Source organism: Oryzias melastigma, linkage group LG14, assembly GCF_002922805.2.
Source record: "Oryzias melastigma strain HK-1 linkage group LG14, ASM292280v2, whole genome shotgun sequence".
Lineage (NCBI taxonomy): Eukaryota > Metazoa > Chordata > Actinopteri > Beloniformes > Adrianichthyidae > Oryzias > Oryzias melastigma.
The window spans coordinates 9,439,443-9,461,235 of NC_050525.1; the positions used below are offsets into that span (position 1 = coordinate 9,439,443).

At 37.0% G+C, this 21,793-nt stretch overlaps 1 protein-coding gene and 1 long non-coding RNA gene across 2 annotated transcripts; one reads left to right on the forward strand and one right to left on the reverse strand.

The window, feature by feature from the left end:
* Window positions 1-263: 263 nt before the first annotated feature.
* LOC112139196 lies at window positions 264-12,900 on the reverse strand. The gene is made up of 4 exons (XM_024261911.2): window positions 12,762-12,900; window positions 8,683-11,532; window positions 3,868-3,942; window positions 264-750 (listed from the first exon to the last, which is right to left on the reverse strand). Exons 2-4 carry the CDS (start codon window positions 11,460-11,462, stop codon window positions 498-500), a joined length of 3,108 nt encoding a protein of 1,035 aa, XP_024117679.1. The 5' UTR covers window positions 11,463-11,532; window positions 12,762-12,900; the 3' UTR covers window positions 264-497.
* On the forward strand, window positions 12,817-14,378 carry LOC118599662. The gene is made up of 2 exons (XR_004949099.1): window positions 12,817-13,731; window positions 14,295-14,378. It is a non-coding gene; the product is annotated as an uncharacterized LOC118599662 (long non-coding RNA).
* The last annotated feature ends 7,415 nt before the right edge of the window (window positions 14,379-21,793 follow it).

The following is a 21,793-nucleotide window of genomic DNA, read 5'->3' on the forward strand; positions in this document are numbered from 1 at the left end:
GCAGCGGATCGTTTCGGCATCTGGTCTATTTTGTGCGCTAGCCGTGAGTGATCTGCGCCAATTCTGACAGGAAGTTACATCAAGATACACAAGAAAATTATTTTCAAAATATAACCATTTTTTTCACAATGAAACACAAATGCAATTGTTACTATATATATATATATATATATATATATATATATATATATATATTATATATATATATATATATATATATATATATATATATGTATGTATGTATATATACATATAGTGGCCCAAATACTTCATTATAGGTTTTCACAGTTTTTACAGAAACACATATTAAACACCCTTTTTATGATTATCTTATATATTTACAAACAGTGATTTCTATCTGTCTGCTATAGGAACTCCAGCTAGACTAATAATTAATTAGTTTTGATCAAGATGAGTTGATAAAATTCAATTTTAGATAAAGGAATAAAAAAGTAATGTTCAAAGCTTCCCTGCTTGTTTTTTTGGTGAAGACATGCTCATATCTGCAGGGTGCAGGTGTTTGAGGCACAGCCATCTTGCTGAATTTTCCTCGGGAGCCACTTGAGCAGCATCTTGCAAAGCTTTTTGCTTTTCAGCTTTGTCTTTGTTAAGTTCTTAATGAGGACTTTTCTGAGCAGTTCAAAGTTTGGATGCTGGGACGGATGCACAGAGGAGGCTTTGTTGCCAGCTGCCGCGTTGCTGAGAATCTCCAGGAAGCGTCTCTCCTGCTGCCTGAAGTCATACTCCACACTGGAAAAGACAGACAAGCAACTGAAGCGCCCCTAAACACACACATAACACATGTGATCAAATTGAGCCCCCTCCCTAAAAGATGCAAATGAAGGCTTAAATATGTCAGCTCTGCTTTTCCAGGTCATTTCTCCCTCGAAGGCGAAGGGCTTTTAATGCCTGAAATGACTGAAACCTCTGCTGCTGGAGTTGACTTTGCTTTGTTCCGCTCATGTGGGAAGCTCTGTACCTGTCAGATTCTGAAGTGACAGATGGGTTTGGGCAGGAGCGCATTTCCCAGCAGATTGAGCTTTTCTTTTTCCTCCGTCTTCTGAAAAAAGCGCCTCACTTGAAAACATTTTCATACATTTAAGCACTGTTGCAGGATCACATTCTGGGGTTTGAACTTCTTCATGCAACTTTTTGACGTAAAGCGGTTTCAATTGAGAGAGAACTTTTTAAATGTTTAACACAAATTTCTTTTAATGGTTTGGTTTGTGCAACATGAAGCTTTTTTAATTGTTAAAAGACAGTTTTTTCTTCAGCGTTTGGCCTTTGCTTTCTGCTTTTCTGGGTCAGTTTTTTTCAGGTTTGTAATTTTCTGACGCTTCCATCTGATGCAACATTTCAGCAAATGGGTGTAAACCAAAACAAAGGGAAAAGGAAGCTTCTGTCAGCAGTGCTGCAAAGTCTTATTAGGTATGCAACAAAGCTCTAACAAGAAACATGTACGTCCAAAGTCAGGCAACATCCTTTTATAAATTTATAGAATCTCAAGCTTGAATGGAACAGAAAATGCAACACAACACGCAGCTTCTGCTTGATTCATTTTCACTTAAAACATAAAAAAAGAATAAATAAATTGGATAAAAGGCAATGTTTTGTTTCATTTTGTACATCGCTAACAGCATTTTTACTACTTTTAAAAACAAACATTAAAGCATTTATTTGTAGAAAACGACAAATCGTAAAAAATATATTAAAAAGATGCAGTTTTCTCAGAAATATTGCAAAAACAAAACAAAACATGTCTACATCATCCTTAAAATAATAGTGTTGTATATCTTTCCTTCTCATATGACATGTGTATAATAGAGAGGGGGTTCCATTTTTTTTTACCTGTGTTTGGGAATAAGATTTAGATAAAAATCTAACTAGTGTTATTATTTTATTTTATTAATCATAGAAAATGTATGTCTGATATTTTCATTTATGTTTTTTTCTATTATGTATATGACTGCATGTGGGTATTGGAAACTGAATGTATTATTCATTAGAGAGGGAACAGGACTGTAATAGATAGTGGGCAAACTGGGTGTGGTAATAAATTTTTTCGAAAAGAATAGGAGGGATATTTATAACCCTTTTACCATCTTCTCTCTACTTTTATTCTATCCTATTTTTTATTTCAAAGCATATATCTGACATAAATATTATCATCTTCAAGAATAAATGGAAATCCATGTGTTTTAAACTTATTTTTTCTGTCTGGCGCATTTCTTTTTAAGCAAAAAAAAACATCTATAACATAACAGCTTCAAAGATAAAAAAAATGTATTATTCTGGGTATTTTAGACTTTTTTCATTTGTGGTTTCGAAAAATGTGTTATATTAATTTTTTCAGGTATTGTTTGGGCTATGAAAAAAAAAAATCATAGTTATGTGTTTAGTGACACACATCCCTGGCTGTGGTTCACCTTCAGTCAATTGTAACTGACCTGATTGATAGAAGCTAGCTTGTGATTGGACACAACAGGACGAATAACTGACAGTTTTGGATAATTTACATCCTTATTGCCTTTTATCCAACATAATCTTGCTTGTATTTATTTTTTTGAACCGATACTGTTCTCCCAGTACTAGATCGACTTATCAATACCTATCTGTATGCTTTACATCCCTGTGATAAAAGCAATGTGCTAATGTTTTGACTAAAAATCTGTATTTGTCGTTAGTAGTTTCACACTCCTCATGGGGAATCTTATATTATTAGGAATCTATATATCCACAAACAAAACTGTTTTTTTAAAGGAAAATACAATCTCAGGAGGATCTATTCATACCCTTTTCACAAAGAACGTATCCAATGAAGTCCCAAGCTCCTCATTGTGCCTCAACTAAACATAAAGGAGTGAGGAACAATCTATAGGATGTTTTTCACACTGTAGCCTTAATGCACTTGGTTTTCTATAATGATGAAGGTTTTTCTTTTCATTATCATGATCCTTTCTCTTTAGGAGCCTGCTGACAACTATTTTTTTCACCTAAATGGCTATTTGCAATTTTTTTGTAGGTAACTTGAAGTCATCTTGTGGTTGTTGAGATATAATAGTCTGTGAAAATTCACTTTTTCAACTTTTTTTTTTAAATCCAGCAATTGTTGAGATATTGCCATCAGATATATTGTTTTTGCTAATTGTGAATTGTTAGAAAACTAAACTTGTAAAACTCTTCTGTTTAATTTGAAGACTTTTCTTTATATATCTATGAAATTCCGTTCAAGTCAACCTACTTTATAGTATGGAAAGACTAGCAAAATACTTTATTATTAAAGTCTTTTGCTTACTCAGAAATATAATTCTCCCAACCCCCCAAAAAACAAAAGAACCAGCAAACATATTTTCATTACGTAAAAAGCTAGCGCGGCAAGTCATCAATTTTCATTCGGACAAAGGGGCAGGCAAAGATCTGGCTGATTAAAATGTCACAGTTCTGGCCGTTAAACAATTTTTTTCTTCTCTCTCTTTTTTTTTTTTTTTTTTTTATAAAATGCATTTGTTCAAACCTAAGCATGTGCCTTCTTTTTACGATGTAAACAGTGACGGAGTGAGACTTTGACATGTTGGCAAATAAGAACACAAATAAAAGGATCAAAAATACATTTTTCAAAGTTTTATTATTGGTTTTAATAGAAAAACTGCAGTTTTAGCTGAGGTCGTTGATGTTATTAAAGTTGACTCAAAAATTGGGGAGCAATATATTATTATTTATTATTATATATTGTATTTATTATTATAGTTTTTGCTTAAATATAAGTGTTTCCCTCAACATCAAAACAAAACTATCAATTGTTCATCGGATTCTCTGTCTTTGGTTCTGTAAAACCACGTTTATCAGTCTATTTATTTGCTTTCTCACCTGTACATGATACAAGCAGTCTTCTGACAGGTAGAACAGATTTTGAGGTCCTGTCCACTGTCACGGCAACGCCAACTATAGATGAAACAGAAGCAGACGAGAAGTTGAACGTGCTGCTTTCGAAGTGAGATGCACTCCGTCAAACATTTGTGTTAGACTTCGTTAGCTTATTAGTAGATGTGGAAAGGTTGCCTCAGGGGCAGACAGCCTATAAGAACGGAGCAGGAGATGAAAATGACTGATGGAGACATGTTGCCAGGAGGCTGCCTCCATTTCTGTTATGAGTCTAAATAAATCTCTCAAGTGCACCTCTATCATACCAATGCAACAGCCTGAAGTTACCAAGAACCTTGGTCTGCTATGCATCTGTGTCTTCATGGTGCAGTCACCCTATTGCTAACAGAGTATTGAACAGGAGGCTGTACTTAGGTGTGCTGCATTCAAGGCGAGCAAAAAGAAATGTGAAAGAATTTTAGCCTCTCTTCAGAATTTCTAAAGTTCACTGAAGGTTGATTTCTGTTTTGATGCATTTTTTTTTTTTTTGCCTTAAGAGTGCTTCTTTTAATTATTAGTTATTCTGATTCAAATTTAATGATTTGTTTCAGATCTTTGACAACATTTACTAAAAGATGAAAACTCAAATCTATGGGGTCAAATTAGGATCAGTTTAAAGTGAACACAAAACTAAAACGGGCCTAATTTTAGTTGGTACCACCTCAGTTGTAATGTTTTTCCAAAGTTTGGAACCTCAGAGGAAGGATGGCACAGGCGGTGCCAACAACAGACGCTGTTTGAATGTGGAAATAGCATCATGTCCCTGTAGCCAATAGGCTCAAAGCCCCACCCTAATACCGAAAGGAAAATTCTGAATTCACATTTTAAATAGGACATGGAAAGAGTGAGAGAAATAAGAAAAAAATGGTAGAAATTACAAGACATCTGCCATAAAAAACAGATTTATATTTGGTAACAATTTTTGTTTTTTTATTTTTTTTTAATTCTAGTTTAAAATTTACATTTTCATAATTTTTATTTTATTTTTTTTTAAATGTATTTTATGCTTAAAATTTTCCATATTGCCTTCAAGTTTAATTCAATTTTATTTGCATAGCGTAATATTACAACATGGTTGTCTTAACGGGCTTTACACCAGTGATTATCCAAAAACTTAAAATCACTTAAAAATATGCATACAGCTGCTCTTATAGACACCCTTTTCTGTAAATAAAACTCCTAAAAAACAATCTGGGAAAAGAAAAAAAAAATCCTCAGGGATGTCCACATGAAGGAGAAATCCTCTCCCAGGATTGACAGGCAATTGACCATAGTTGTTACAGAAGAATTAGCTTATCGAACTTTACAACAACATGTTTAAATAGTGTAGCAGATGGGCTTCATCCGGATGGAGCTGGGACAGCTGCAGGCATGAGTCGAGCCAGAGGCGAGGTCTACGGCCAAGAACAGGAGCACAGATGATCATCCAGATGTAACTGGGGGACACCTGGGGGCGTGAGTCGAGCCAGAGGCGGGCTCCACGGTTTACGATGTGTGCTTTGAAGTTTAAATCAGTTTTTTATTTTTTCATTTACAATCTGCTTTTTTCACTTTAAGCTGATCCTGATTTGACCCCATACTCCTCAGCCAACGATAAAACTATTCTTTCTGATTTGCTTAGCTGGTAAAAGGTCATCTTAGGACTTAACCAAACTTTTTTTTAGTAAAACTTGTAATTTCAGAGCTAAACACATAATTTACAATAACAATTGGACTCAAAAATAATCTTAGAGTAGACTGTTTGTATGAATTTTTGTTTCCAGGTAATATTGTAGAAAATGCAACATATTGACCAATATCTTTACATGTGTTTTTTGACAACAATTCTGTGTATTAGTTTAAGTGTTATCATATTATACACTTTTAAAAATGACTGTGGAAGAGCACACAATGATGCAGCAGACGCATCTCCAGAAAATCCTCCCATTCCAAATAGGGAAAAGTACTTTACACATCCTATTTACGGAATGGCAACCAGTGCAACCAGCAACTCATTGCTGATTGGTTGCTGGGGGTTTAAACTCTAAAGTAGACAGTCAGTGAGCTATTATTGTAGGACAGTAATACTCCATATCATCCACGACAGTAAAATAAATACATAAATAACTGTTCTGTCACATGAAAATTGCTGCTTTATCCGAAACATAAACGTGTTTTAAAAAAGTAAGAAGATTTAGAGAAATATTCATAAAGTATCAAATTTATGAAATTATCTTACATTCCTAATGCAAGAAAAAAGCTGTAATGTCAAAAATGTAGGATCAGTCCAGATGATTCTGGTTTGAACCCAAAGTGGTCCGTGTAAAGATGATTATGTATGTACTGCAAAAATGTGCAGCTTGTGACTGCAAGCTAGTACGATGGTAAAAAAGTCTCTAAAATCAACAGTATTTTAGTTTTTCTGATGTTTGTCGGTCAGTATATGCAGGGTGCAGGTATTCGCCTTGGCTTTTTCCAGAAAGAGCAAACATGTCACTAAAAATGTATTCTCCGACTCCGGCACGCTTCAGTGTTCTTTGTATGCAGAGGAGAAGTTCTCCTGTCAAACTCTTGAAGTCCTTTTAAAATTATACTGCTATGGACTTTCACATTCTTATTGAAGCCTTTTGGGGTTTAGAGTTTTGTTCTTAGAGGTTTCTGATTTTTCTGAGCATTTCTTTGCATTGAAATATGGCTTTAATTCCTGGTTTATTAGTTATCCTTATATGAACCATTGTGTTCTACATTTGGTACAGTTGTTTTCTTCTTGACTTTTTCACATTAATCTGGTTCTTGTTTTTGTAAATTCTCCAGATACTGGTTTAGGATCTCCTTAGAACAAGGCTGCTGTTCATGAAAAAAACAAATTGTACATCATCAAAGGAAAAGCCTTTAATCTCACAAAAAAAGTCAGATATTAAAAACTGAGAAACTACAAAAAAGAATATTATAAAGTTCAGCTAGAAAAGCACCGTTCCATGACATTTTAAGTTTAGGAGGATCAAGTGTTTTTCATTGATCACAAGATTTTTTTTATCTTAAAACAATGACGATTAAAGTAGAGAGTGGTGTTTTATGGCCTGCGGGCACTATGCTTCTCTGCCTTTGAAATTCATTATGACCTGCTCTCAATGTTTGTGCCGCTGCTACACGCCACTCATTCTCCCCTTCTTCCCCTGACACCCTGGTCAAAGCTGCATGTGGGAAATTCATTAAGAAAACAACTTTTTGAAATGGCAGATTATATGCTGATTTTGTCTCCATAGCAACTATTTGATGTATTGGCCACCTGGAGGTGATGAACAAGTCTATATTTTTAGAAGAATTGACAAAAGTCAATTTTTGGATTCCTTTGGTAATGGAGTTTTTTTCATTAACCACTCCCACATTCCTAATATGCTTATATTATATGTCATATCATTTATAATATTATGGTAAAAAATGTGCGAGAAACAGGGAAACGCCTCTTTTGCGAGCTTGTCACACTAACACCATTCAAAATCAACAAACTTTAAAACCAACATTTTTTTCCAATGATGCTCAAGGAGTTATAGGAGTGTTAATTTCTAGCTAGTCCTAAAGGAGTTTTTCCTAAAAATTCAAAATAGCAGCCTCTCCCGGAGGTCAAAGGTCAATGAAACTTTGATTGTGGTTGTAGACTTAATATGGTGTCTTGTGTTTGAAATTTGGAGTAGATCACTCGAACAAAAGTTTACTTTAACCATATGGTGCGAAACATGTAAAAATTAACAAATGTCACACTTTGCCACAAAATGGCCACCAAGCCGAAGGTCCTGTGACCATCCCATGATGGTTTTAAAACTCCCTTTAGAAATCTCTGATATGTGTGTTTTAGTTTCATATATTAATTTTGAAAAAAAAAAAAATTGGGCCCCTAAGAAGTTTTGGCCATTTTTTAAAATGGTTTTTCCTGCTAGGATGTCAGCAACTACAGTATTTTTTGGACAAAAAGACGCTACTTTTTTCCAAGATTTTAAAACATCCAGCTTATACGAAGGTGCGGCTATTCTGTGGAATTTTTTTGCTCACCACTAGGGGCGCTCTAACCAGAATTAGAGTCAAAAACAAGATAGACGAAAAATCAATGCATAGAAGAGTAGTCTATGCTACGTTTTCTTTAGCAGATAGAACACGCACTGTTTGGAAAGAATCTGGTAAGGTACATATATATACATTTACAGTACAAAATCGTTTGGAGTAAATATCTAATTTTTCAATATAGGTTTAAATATCTGCGGCTTATAGTCAGGTGCAGCTTGTATATCTTTTTTTTTTTTTGTCTTCTTTTTAAATAGAGCGGATGCGGCTTTTATACAGGTCCACTCTATAGTTCAGAAAATACGGTATGTTAAAAATAGTATTTCCACCTGGTACTAGGCGCATACAAATTTTGGTGAGTTTTTATGTGTGTATTGGAGGCTACATTTTTGCTCAAAGCACAGTAAGAATTGTGAAAATAATCTGGTCCTTGCTGTCCAGCACTGCTACAACCCAAAATAATATAAACAGATATAAAACTATGAAAAGTATTCTGTTAACTTAACCATTCTCAACACCAAGATGCGTATGAATAAAACTCTACAAGCAGAGTGTTTATCAGTTCACAGACAGACAAAAATACACATTATTTTTTTATAATTCACATCTAACTATATGAGTTTGTATTGTTTAGCTTAAATTGGGTTTCACAATCACAGTTCAGAAGAGCTGAACTTTTTTACACAGATTTTCCAGTACTTTGGGTCTGTAAAACTCACTCACCAGCTGGACGGGGTACGACACATCTCCAGGTCATGGATGATATTAAGCAGGATACTGATCCGGTCCTTGTTGGCCTCCAAGCTGGCCTCCACAGCCTCGAGTTTCTGCTGCAGGATTGCAGATTTGCAGCTCTGTGTGGAGGGTGGCAGTAACTGGTCTGCATTAGATGGATGAGCGTGGGCCACATTAGAGTCTAGTGGAGTGGGAGAAAACGCTGGACTTGCCTTCACCGTACTAGAGTGGACTTCAGAACTGGTTTCCAAGCCCACAATCGACCCAACTGTTGAATGATCTCCAATGAGAGTTGCAGTAACAGAACAGTCCACACTTTTGTGTACTTCTGTCTTTACTGGAGCATCTAAATCTGAGCAATTGTAGGCAGAAGAATGCTCATTTCCCACGTCGCTGGTTTGCATCTTTGTGTTTGTCAGTGAGACAACAGGTTTGCAGTTAATCTGAGCTTTGACTGCAGGCGGTGAGTAATTGGGAAGGGTCTGTCTATCTGCACTGGACGGAGTCTCTTTACTTGCATGCCAGGCTGAAACACCCAGGGCAAGCTGTTGTCTATTTGATTCTGTTTGCTGGGATGTTTTTACCGCCAAGCTTGTTGCACATTGTCCTTTGTGATTTGTGTCTGTGCATCCTTGATAATGTTCAAGCCTTTGTTGTTCTGTGTTCAGACAGCCCTGCAGACAGGAGGTGCTCGGCTTGATTAGGGAAATGAAAGTCTGAGGGTTAGTGACCTGTGGATGCTTTGAATGTTGATGCTCTTCCGGCTCATGCGTCGCTAAGTTATTGATTCGATTACCACATAATTTGTTTTTATTAGAATACAGTTTCTTGTTGGGAGTAATTAGAGTCTTCTCGCTGTGGCTGATTGCATCACTGCCCACATTGGGATCTTCCGACTCATCTTGTGGCTCAGATAATCGTGGTGGAGGTTGTTTTGAGTCACTTCGCTGATCAGGGATGACTCCACTTTCATTACTGTCCTGAGTTTTGGTGTTTGCATCCTGTGTGTGATGAGCTTCGTGTGTGTCACTGCGAGTGAATACTTTTGCCTCACCCGTCAAGCGGGAGACGTTTGGTTCTTTGGTGAGTCGAGACACTTGTGAAGCACTTCTGTATGACAACCCATTGTGTGCATTAGTGGAGCTGAGAACTACACTTTCAGGTAAAGCAGTTTGTGATGGGGTTGGGGAGCATGCAGAAACGTGAAGCGTTGATTCAGAGTTTAAGGAAGTGGAGCGAGTTAAGCTACGTTCATTCAAAAACTTGTGGTTAGTACTCATACACACACTTTGATCCAAATGTTTTGCTGTTGTTTTTGGTGGCTGAGCCAAAGAGAATAAATTACATGACCTTTTTGCAGTGTCACCAAAAAACACTTCACTTGAGGAGATGGGATGGAGTTTATCTGGTAGAGGAGTAGAAATAAGCTGTGAAGTTTTGGGTTCTAGTGGATGAAAGTGAGAAATGTTGCCGATTGTATTGGTTGGTTTTAAGGCCACTTGTTGGCTCTTAGGTTCATTTGTAGCTTTGAGCCATGTTACTTTATGTGATGTTTGTTCTTTTTCTATGACCTTAGCAGAAATCCTACTATCTTGAGGGTTTTGACTAGAGTTACAGTTTGTTGTTTTAAGAACCTTGACAGAAGTATGGAGGTCATTTGGTTTGGCTGAGGTGGTTCCCTGTGGAGTCAAGGTGATACTCGTTTGGAGAGAGATCCCATGATCCTCTGGTGGTTTAGCAGAACGTTTAATGCTGGAATCATCCTGTCTACTTTCTATTGTAGCTTTTGTGACTGTGATGGCTCTCTGATGGAGGACATTTGCTGGTTGGATGGATGATGGAACACCTGAGGCATTTGTAAGGTTTGCTAGATTCCCTTTAGAGTGCACAGGACACTCAGGGTGAGGAGTTTTACAGAGATTTAGCTCTTGATTGACTGTAGCCTGTGTCATATTGCTGGTTTTCAAAGAAAATTGTGAGTTTGTGTTGAGTTTTTTCTCTATTTGAGGGTCCTGGTAAATTGCAGTGCCAGAGAATGAGGTTAGGGGATACTTTAATGGTTTCTCTTGAGGGTATGCATCAGGAGTAGGGCCGCTCACCCCATGAATGGCAACTCTGGCCATTTCAGACTGCCTCCCTCCAAAGTCATTGTGTATTTTTGGTGGCAGTGCAAAAGGTCGTCCAGCAGATAATACCAGTGACTCCCCAGAATGATCTGCATAATTTCCATGAAGGTTTCTTCTCTCTGTTTCATTGTTTTCCTCGATAATTCCACCGATTGCCTCTGAATCAACCACACTGCCATTGATATACCGAACGGCAGACTTCACTTTAGGCTTGTCTCTGGTTACAGTCCCTCCAATGATGGGATTGCTCCTAATTGCCCTGGCATAGCAGTAAGTCCCACCACTGTTGCCGTGACAGCAGGCCACATCCTGTGAGGCCTTACCTCCGGGTGCTCTGAAAGTCACTTCTTTTTTGATCTTGGTTTCTACAGCTTTCTGTTTTAAGATAGCCTTTATCTCATTGGCGCTTCTTGTTTCCCTGGCGATGTTGAATGTTTGACTAATGTTGTCTGAGAGGATTTCAGGTAAATGGGTGAGTGGTTTGCTTATCCCAGGAGATGTCTGAACTCCGACGCTGCATTGAAGCCCCCAGGTCTGCAGTAGACTCTTGTCTCCTGTTGTTTTCCAGCCGCGCACCCCAGCCAGGGCGGGGAAGCACAAAACGGAAACTGGAGTGGTCAGGTCAGCCGCTCGTCTCCCCATCCCGGAGATGACTGACTCAGAAGTCACAAAAACCGAGAGAGCGATAGTCTTTCCACATCATTACACCCATCTAAAAGCAAAGGAAGAACAAGCTTAGAGTGAGAGGAATCTTCAGGAAATGTATGAGTAAACAGGAAAAAATGTACATAACAGAAATAAGTAAACGTAAAAGAACTTTACTGTTATATTGTCAAATGAGTTTCACAAGCATACAATACGCTACTTTGCTGAAGGTTAGTTGATGAAATGCTTCACCTTTTGGTAATTTAAGTCCCAATCTGATTATCTTTGGATCTTGTGGTCTTTTAATTATGATTATGTTGTTTTTGGCCAAAATAAAACAAAAACAAAACAAAAAAAAAACGCTGTTTTTTTTCTAGGATTCAGTAGTTAGTCTTTAGAGCAGCAGTAGTTTGCAAGAAATTTGCCTCTGAGTTGTGGGCGAGACTGTTGGCACAAAGCAACCCCTCCCCCCATTCCCATCACCCATACCTGATCTCTCTGTTTACATGCTCTTCTGCTATCTTACAGTCTCTCACATCAATGGCGAGCAACGTCAAAACTATCCAGATATACAGTTCTGAGCCAGATCTCAGCTCAGACAAGGAAAAAGAAGATGTTCATGGATCTATTTGTCTTCAAGTGGATGTATCGGAATCGAGCTCGTGGTCCACCCGTTGTATTTTCTATGTAACAGTTACAATCTTTTTCAAACTGCATGGTAATTTGAATAAAGAAATACAAAGAAATACAATTTCAAGCTTATTTTTTTATGTCCATCATGTAAAAAATGCCATAAGAACATGTTGAAACCACTAAAAATACATTTTTCATTGGAGTTTGTGTTTAAAGTCTGAGTTTCTTAAACAATTTGCATCTTAACATCAACATGTGTGTGAATTAATCATTCCTATTTTATCAAATGTGCAAAACAAAAAAACTAAAAAGCAATGATTGTACATTTTCTAGTCTGAAAAAAATTACTATTTTTCAACTATTTCAACACATTTTGCCGTGTCCTGTTTTACCCTCTTCTTCAGCATTAAATGGTTTTCATGTGGCGACGTCTGAATTACAAGAGTCATCCACACCTGAAGGGACTCTTATTTTGGTTGCTCTGTCATCTGGAGTTAATTGAGCTTGCTTAAGTGACCTATGTCTGTCCACGCTGTGTAATGATAAGTGACAAGTGTCCTATCTTGTTAAAATGCCCCTTAGTAAATCGCCCACTCTGTTTCATGGTCAGAACTACAACAGCTTAGCTGAACTTTGATCTTTTTTTCTGATTATCAATCTTACCTGTGTGTGGAATTCAGCTGCAAAACATCTTGTTTCTGTCACTCCGAATGCAACTAGATAGTTTTATAGATCCTTAAGACTTGGCGCCACTTTCTCCTGCTGGTAATAATTCCTTGGTTGCAGAATTAAAAACTCACTCGAGTCCCCAGGCAATCAACCCTTCAAGCAACGCTGCTTAATAGACTGTCTTCTTTGGTGCATATCCAGGACTAATCTACCTTTTATTGATCATGCATGCAGCATAGCCATGTCCTCACTGCATCCACTTCTCTTGTTTGGAAGCTGCACGCTCATCCCCTCATGGCAGCACATTACCGCATACAGGGTCCCGCTGTCATCTCTGCCCCAGCCCTGCCTCTGTCCTTGCAGTCCTCTTTTTACTCTCTCCGTTCTGCCACCGTCCTTCCCAGCATGCATGTGTGCTGATTTACAGCTGGGTGGAGAGATGCAGAGAGAGAGAGAGAGGGAGAGGGGGAAGAAGTGAATGTGGGAGACGGGGAGGAAGTGACTCGCATCAGCATGATAGGGACCGTGTGTAAATTACCGCCCCCTTTAAAGAGTCATGAGCATGAGAAGACGTGGAATAGCTGCAGGTGAGGGTGTAGTGCAGCTGAAAAGCAAGATTAGTTCATTTATTTATTTTTTTTTTGCACAATGAATTTAACAAAATATGGGAAATGTATTTAGTTTGAGGTCAGATTAATCAATGGATGTCATATGTGAAACTACAACTATTTCCATTTTGCATTCTTAACACAACACAACCACTTCATTTGTAATAAGCATCTTTGAAGCACGTTTTTCAGCTTAAGAGCCTTCTTGGCTGGACATTTACCTTAGTTGGCAATTTGAAATTTACCCATACCCCAATTTGACCACAATTCACGATGATTCACACTCAGAACACTTTTCTTCAATTTATATCTAATTTCAGCAATGAAAACAAGTTCTGGACGCACACTGTAATTAGGTTTTGTTATGTCCCTCCTTGGGGAGGAGGAAGAAATGTGCAACATAAAGAAATAAGTAAATAACCGGGCAGGGATAAGAAGGAGACACAGTGTTTAATTGAGTGACAGGTGTCAAAACATAAGATAAAACAAACCACAAAAGCCAAATGAATGAATACTAATAGTAACTTAGGATCTCAGGCTTTACAGCAAAACCAAACAGTCAAACATAAGTATCACACCAAAACAAACTAAAGAAACCACCAGAGCAAAATTAACAAGCAGAACAAACTAAAGAGGGGGAAACCAGAGGCTAGAAGGCTTGGGCCAGGCAGACAGCAGGGGCAGGCTGAGAAACAAATTCCCCACTCAGGAATTCAGCCGCCACTGGAGCAGAGCTTCCTGGCTTCTTTTAAGCTTCCCTCCCAGCTCAGGGATTGGCTGGGAGTGTGCCTCAATCAGCTCTGCAGGAAGGGGGCGGAGTCAGCAGCAGTGGAGGAGCTGGACTTCTGCAGGAGCTGCATGGTGAAACAGATAACACAAACAAAACATACAAAACACACACGACCAGGGGTCGTAACAGGTTTTATTACAGTGGTAAAGTTGAGCCATTTTAGATTGAAAAGCTTTAAGAAAATGCAAGTTTTGCTCTTTCGAAGCAAATTACAAAAAAAAAAAAAAAAAAAGCTAACACTTTTGGCAACCCCTTCCCAAATGAAATGAGTCGTGTGGGGACCTCTATTTGTTATCTTCATACATATTATCATGCTAAGTATATTTAATAGCTTTTACATACATTTAATTTGTCCACTGTGCATGCTGCTGGACACCCGGAGCTCTGTACAACTTTGATCCAACTATTTATTAACTTTTTAATAAATTGATTATTTTTCAAAACAAAGTTTTTGTTTCTCACTTCCTCATCAACCAACTGAAGGAGGTCAGTTACCTCGACAGACTTTTCTTCATCAAAGACCCATATGTGGAAATTGTTGAGTGGGAAAACAGAACTTCTATGTAGTGTGGGCTTCAAATAACCACAACAAACATCACTTAGAGGCAGTAAAACTAGATTCCCAAGAGTTTTTTGGATGGCGGTAGGTTGATGGCGTGACGAGGGGAAATCATGGTGATCCTTGATGAGAGAACAGTAGATGTTAGAGAAAATAGAAAGCGAGCAGTAACAGGTCTGAGGTTAAACGTGACTTGGCAGTAGCTATAGGTTGGTGTTCTCTACCAGAGTGGAACAGACAAATCATTGTTGGATGTCCTTAAAACAGGTCGTCTGAAGGAGATGACGAGCAGGTGTGCAACATCTAATCAAGATCCAAGCTGCCCGGACACCTGACAGGACCTTTTGGACGTTCAGTTATTAGATGTTCAAACAGAACCGTCATATTTAAAAGAACCATTAAGAATCATTAAGGTTTTATTTAAAAAATGACTCCAGCATGTAGAAGACAAAGATGACAGGAAACCAGAAGTTTGTTTATTTTACCACTAATTGTAAAGAATGTTACTAATATCAACTTAAAATCTTATTCAGGATTTTTTTTCTCTTGTAACCAATATTGCAGAAAGATTATAGAAACAAATGGTGGACAATTCTATCAAGTAAACAAAGTTTCTGGTTTTTGCCAATTTTTATCAGATATTTTTCAGGTTAAAATCTAGAGCCACTGAAAAACACAGAAGAAATACTGATTTACTTGAAAATGTTTCACAGTTTTTTCTTTTTTGTGATAGCCAAAAGCTGAGTCATGCTTCATTTTTCACAGTGGAGCAAAAATGGGATTTTCCTTTTTAGCATTCCAAAAATAGTTTTTTTTTCTTCAGTGATGTTTTTATTTATTTTATTTTTTTTTATAAAACATGTTTTTTTGTTTTGTTTTTTTCATTTGATGTTATTTTTGGTTAAAAGTTTTGCCAAATTCAAATTCTGCAGATTAGAAAAAAAGTTTGTATTTGGGTTGAAATGTAATTTTAAATATGATTCATGTCTTTTTAGACCAGCTAATCGGTGTCTAATTTAACCAATTTTGCCATTAGAAGTTGCTTCAAAAATAAAGTAAAATAAAAAAGGGGACATCTTCAATAAAAAAAAATATTTTTCTTAAATTATTCAATTTTTTTCCATCACAGTGCCACTTTAAAACCTTTATGACTGTATGTCAGTGTTTTTAAAAACTTTTGTTTAAGTAAAATTGATAAATGCAAACATTTTGAGGTAAATCAGGAAAATGAATTTATTTATTTTTTTACAATAAAGAAAGAAATTTTGGAAATAACACAAAATGTTCCCAGAAATGTGCAACTCTTAGTCTATAATACATCTCAATTTAGTCATATGAAAGTACCCAATGTGGCCGCTAGGTGTCAGTATTGCTGGGGAGGTGATGCATGGAGTTTTCCTCAGTCTGAAGACAGAGGGCGCTCGTGCTGCAGAAGCCAACACTGTGCTCTATAGAAAACCTTGTAGTCTTTGTTCAGTTGAAGGAAAACAACATCTATCTTTCACATCATTATTTCAAATATACTAATAATCTTTTTTGTAGATATTTAATGAAAACAGACAAAAAGAAACATTTAAAAGTACATGTAATTTCTCACATTTTTATAATTTTCTCCTTTTTGCTCTTTATCTCCGTGGCCTCACTCTTGTATAATCATCTTTTCTATAAACAACCTTGTGGGTAATGATCCTGACTTCTTTGTTCAGCTGGATGAAAGACTTGTGTGTTATCCTTGAACAGCCTTTGCGTCACACATGCTTTATGGAAAGTGGAGTATGGAAATGTGATTGACTGAATTTGAAGTGGAATGCCTCCGCATCTGCCTTTACTCAAATGCTTTCTGATATTTCCATCTTATGCCATCTCCTGTTTGAATGTTTTTCTTCCTCTTCAGTGACATGGCCGGGAGCAAAGAAAGGAGCTACTTTTCCCCTGAAAATGATGAAAGCTCTTAGAAACTGAGGACATGAGGTTCACTTCACATCAGCATCTAGGTAATTTTTATTTGCTTTCAAAACAACATTTTTTTTCCATCTCTGTTTGGAGTTATTCCTCAAAAAATACAACATAGCTGCAAATATAGAGTCAAAATTATAGTATTTTGCTTAATATGTCATTGATGTTTGTGTTTTAAGACCCACTCTGATGATATTTTTGTTTTTAACGTGTTCTTGCTGCATTATTCTGATGATGGAGGACACATATAAAGAACATTTGCATTTCTAATTATTTCTTTATTCAAATTATTTTGAATCAGTAGCACAGTACAGACAAATAGATCCATGAACCTCTTTGTTTTCCTCATCTGAACTTGTGATACCTGCCTCAAATCGGATGAATAACTCCAATATTGTTTGCTATTTTTGTAGAATCTGTAATATTAGGTTTGGGCCTGTAAGCTAGCGGGAGAGATTGCAACAGATGGGTGATGGGAAGTGGGGGTGGGTTTGCTCCACAGCAACCGTCCTGACCTCAACTCAGACATGAATTTCTAATAAAATACTGCCACACTGCTGAAACTTTGCCCAAGTAACAGTTATTATTATTATTTTAATTTTGGCTAAAAACAGCATGATCATCAATAAAAGGCCACTGGGAACAGAGTTTTTATGTAGTTAGCATGTTTAGAACTGTTAAAAAATACTTTTTTGGGTAAATTTTAGCATCAGAGCCATCTGTTTTTTCTAAAGAAAAATAGACATTTTTAATACTTTGTAAGTAAGTATTTCAAACGCAGTTTTATTAGCATCACTGAATGTAAAATGTCTGCCCTGAAGTACAAGCATTAAAACTCCTTTTTGAAATATTTTTTTTATTCCAACCCTAAAGCAGCACTTCATTGAACAACCCTGCAGTGTGTAATGCAAGCAGAGTTTGTAAAACAGAACTAATAAAAAACTTTATTGCTTCAATGTGTAGTAAACTTCAGCACTACAGCAGTGACTTTTTCAGTCCCTAATTCTAATGCCCCTTTCCTTTATTTTGCAACTTTGTTTCAGTTCATTTGGAGTTTTGGCTCTTCTGTTTACTGTGTGGCACTAAGCACAGCATTGTAAGCAGGTGTGGATCTTAACCAACATCCAGTCTATGGACTTTTCAATCATGGTTGGAGATTTGCTGCTAGTAAGAGTTCTGGTTTATACAGACCAATTATACTCTCCTATTCTACCTGTCACTTGAATTGAAGGAACCTGTTGGAACTAATCACCTGTAAAAACACACCTGTCCCCAAGAACAAAGTCTCCACTGTCAAACATGGAGGTGGAAACATTATGATTTGGGTTTTTTCTTTTCTGCACATGGTTACTTCACTGTGTGGATGGGAGAATGGACGGATGCATATACTGTACCATCAAATTCTGAGTGAGAACCTCCTTCCCTACTTAATCTAGGAAGCTTAAAATGGGTCCTGGATGGATGTTCCAAAAGGATAATGATCCAAAACCTACAGCAAAGAAAACCAATGAATTGCTGAAGAAGCATATCAAGGTCATGGAGTGGCCCGGTCATTCTCTGGACCTCAGTCTTATAGAAAAAGGGTTGAAGCTCAGAGTTACCAGGCAACAACCTCCAAATCTTAATGATTAAAGCAGGGGTGTCAAACTCTTTTTGGTTTGGAGGCCACTTTCAACCCGTCTGATCTCAAGTGGGCCGGAACAGTAACATAATATCAAAAAAACCCATGGACAACTGATCTGTAGCTTCGCTTTTTTTTGTTGTTGTTGTTTGTTTTTATTCAGCTGGAAAAAAGTACCTCAACCAACCTGGTAGCCTAATTACTTAATATTACACATTCATTCATAGGGGCCAAAGGATTTTAAATAAAATGCATTTTACACCCCAAAAAATTGATTATTCAATTTCATCCTTAATATTTTACATCTGACATTGAAAAATCTAACTAAATTTAACTGCATCCTACTCAGATGTGGCACGCGCTTGCAAAGAAATGTTTATTTCTAGATCTCTTGTCACGCTGGTCTTGCTTTTCCTTTGCTCCACCTAGTGGCGGAATTATGCATTTCAGCCTTTTCTTTAAATAATCCTAACTCTCTACAAGAATGGGCTAGGAACTTGTTATTTCCCCCAACATCCTTATACTTTTTTCTCTTCACAACTGGGTTGGATTCAACCATCTGGCGGTCCTGATATGGCTCGCGGGCTGTATGTTTGACATCACTTATTTATGGTCAAAAAAGAAATATTACATATGAAGATTTCACTCCATCTAGTGGAAATGCAACAAGAGCAAAGATGGCATTAAGAATTAAATAAGATATTTAAGAAAAGAAAACTTTATTTGTGATTTCTTAACAAAACACATTACCAGATAGATGAAATCATAGGAATCACTACTATCACCTTAACAATGATAAGCAGGTGTACAAAAAAGTTATGAACAGATCTGCACAACAACAGTCAACCGGCGTGAGCCCGAAGCTGCCGCCGCACGCAGCAACATTCACCATACACAAGAGAATACATCGATTTCTTTCTTTTTTTTCTTTTTTTTGTTCTGTTTTATAATTTTTTTTGTCATTTTTCTTCCTTTTTTCTCTACTGACCAACAAACGGACATAAAGGGTGAGTAAATGATTCCACAATAGTGTTTGATCGATCGCTCAATACAAGTTTAAGGATTGATTTTCCTCATCTGTGAAAATCAAACAGGTAAAAACAGAAAAAAAGGCATTTCATAGCATAACACAATAATAGCATTATGTATATCTAGAATATTAAAGTCATTTTGAACAGTTTACAAAATGTGTTTCCTTTAGGGTTTTTGTTGTTTGCAGTATCTGCATGTTTTGTGGGTCTGTGTGGATGAGTGAGGATCTCAGTGTGTGTTCAGAATGGGCTTCCCAGTGGGAAACACATATCTTTGTATATATATTTATTTATTTATATAGATTGAATCTGTTTCCTTTGCTTATAACATGCAAACAGTCACTTGGTAATCTGACAGCACAGAAATACACCGGCAGAGAAGGGCTGGGGGGGGGACTGTGCACACAGGTGGGGTTGAGCTGGGTGGCATCACCTGCCCACCCCACTGATGATTTGTAATACAAATGCCTAAATCAAAAAAGAATACTAAAGATCACCATTTTCTGAGCTGAATTTGTTCCACTTGTACTACTCCTTTATGACACAAGATCGGCCATATTTCACATTTGGATTACAACTTTCTAAAACGCCATCTTTTGAAACATATATGCAGCAGCAGTGAAGCTGAATGTAAAAGTCTGTGCCTTTTGTCAATTTGATCAAATCCTGTCCGGTATGTCTCAATCCAGCCAGGAATCCTCATGATATCAAGAGCAGAAAGAGACAACACTAGCAGAAGCATCTAAGCTCAGTTAGAACCTAACAAAAGATGTACATGTGTGCGTTGTGGCGTCTTCCCGTTGAGTGTGGAAAACATGAATATCCTGTACATGGATGCTACAACAGCTCAGTCCACTGGAGTGGACCGACTTGAAAGACGTCACGGACTTGAGGAAAGCGGAGGGAGGAGAGAGGCAAGCAAATCCTACAAGCGCTGGAGCAGTGGAGGCAGCGGTGCAGGGCTTGGAGAACAACTACTTAACATTCAAAGACAGAAGAAAGGGAGGGGATCAAGCTGGAACAGAAATGAAGCAAGAAGCGTCGCTCCTCAGCTATTTAGTACACTCCTGTGTTGAGGATGGCCTTCCTTCAAGGAGCTTTCACATACAGAGATTGTGTGTTCCCGCTTTCAGTTTGTGTTTGTTAGCAAGAGGCAGAGGGAGTTGGCGTTTGTTGACGGTTGTGTGTGTGTCAGATACACAGTGGGGTTAAAAAACCAGAAAAAAACCCTTCGACGTGTGCCATGTTTTGAGAGGCAGGGTCCGGGGCCAGTCGCATCAGCTGCATTCAGGTTCCCCCCAGTTCAATCCGAAAAAACCACTAGATCCAATTCACGCTAAAATACAAGCGATACCATCACAATAATCTGTTAGAACATAACCTTATGTTACAACTATATAATTAAGCAAGCAATAAAGCAGGTGCAAATGATACAAAGTCACAGAACTGTATTCACTTATTGGTAAAGCAGGAGTTTTTCCCCCTTGCGCAAAGGGTTTATTATCAAATTCATGCCACTTTTTTGCAACTTTTTAAAAAAGTTTTTTTTTCTTATGTTTTTGTCCATTTTCCACATACTCTCTTGTTGGCACCTTGCTATGCAAAATTTAATAACTCTTTTAAGTTTTTTAAATGAAAAAAAAAAGAATCTGAGGGAGATCTTTTAAAAATATGTCAGTGTGACAGGAAAAAAAGGAAGAAAGAAACACTACATTAAAGAATCGAGAAAAGAAAATGGGGGGAAAATGAAGAGGTTTTTAAACCCCTTTGAAACCCACTAAAATGTTACAATGCCTTTATTTTTACGAGATATATCAATTATGATGATTCAATAAGTTTTTGCTTCAAATATTTAAGTCTAAGATGTAGAAATATTGACACTAGTACACAGAAAACGGCACCTAATTTATCAACTGTCTCAAATTTGATCAGCAGATTTGAAAGAATTACAAAAGTTGTGTTCATTCAATGGACCAAGTTGTCTTTTAACAAAATAAATAACAATCGATGAGTTATTCTCACCATAACGTTTTGAAAATTAGCAAAAAAAAATTCCCTCCAAAAGTGTTTTTGAGATTTCATGGAGGCAGCCATTTTGAAATGAGAAGGAAAATCTCTTCTACTCCCCCTAGTGGAAGGATGATGAACTATAAGACAGAAAAAAATGGACCAAGTAAAAAACTATAGGTTTTTAGGAAAACTTTTGATCAAGGTAATGAGATAGGGGTCTCAAGGGTCATATATTGATTATATGGTGTAATACTTTGATAAAACATGGTTCAAATAAATACTTGTCTGTTTGATAAACAAAATGTGGTTTGAATGAAAAAAACACTACTTGTTTGCTAATGAAAAATGGACAAAAACAACAACAAAAACTTTTTTTCATTCTTCTAAAACAAATCTGAATTATTTTTAGTCAGCAGTGTTTTAAGCTTGAGCAGTCACTTTGAAACTCTAA

What these genes read in the sequence shown, in the direction of transcription:
- LOC112139196 (XM_024261911.2), bottom strand. Translation starts at nt 11,462, where the DNA reads ATGGGGAGACGAGCGGCTGACCTGACCACTCCAGTTTCCGTTTTGTGC. An exon ending in TGTCGTACCCCGTCCAGCTG is followed by an intron (nt 3,943 to 8,682) that starts GTGAGTGAGTTT and finishes TTTCATCTATAG; the next exon opens with TTGGCGTTGCCGTGACAGTG. An exon ending in ACTGCTTGTATCATGTACAG is followed by an intron (nt 751 to 3,867) that starts GTGAGAAAGCAA and finishes TGTCTTTTCCAG; the next exon opens with TGTGGAGTATGACTTCAGGC.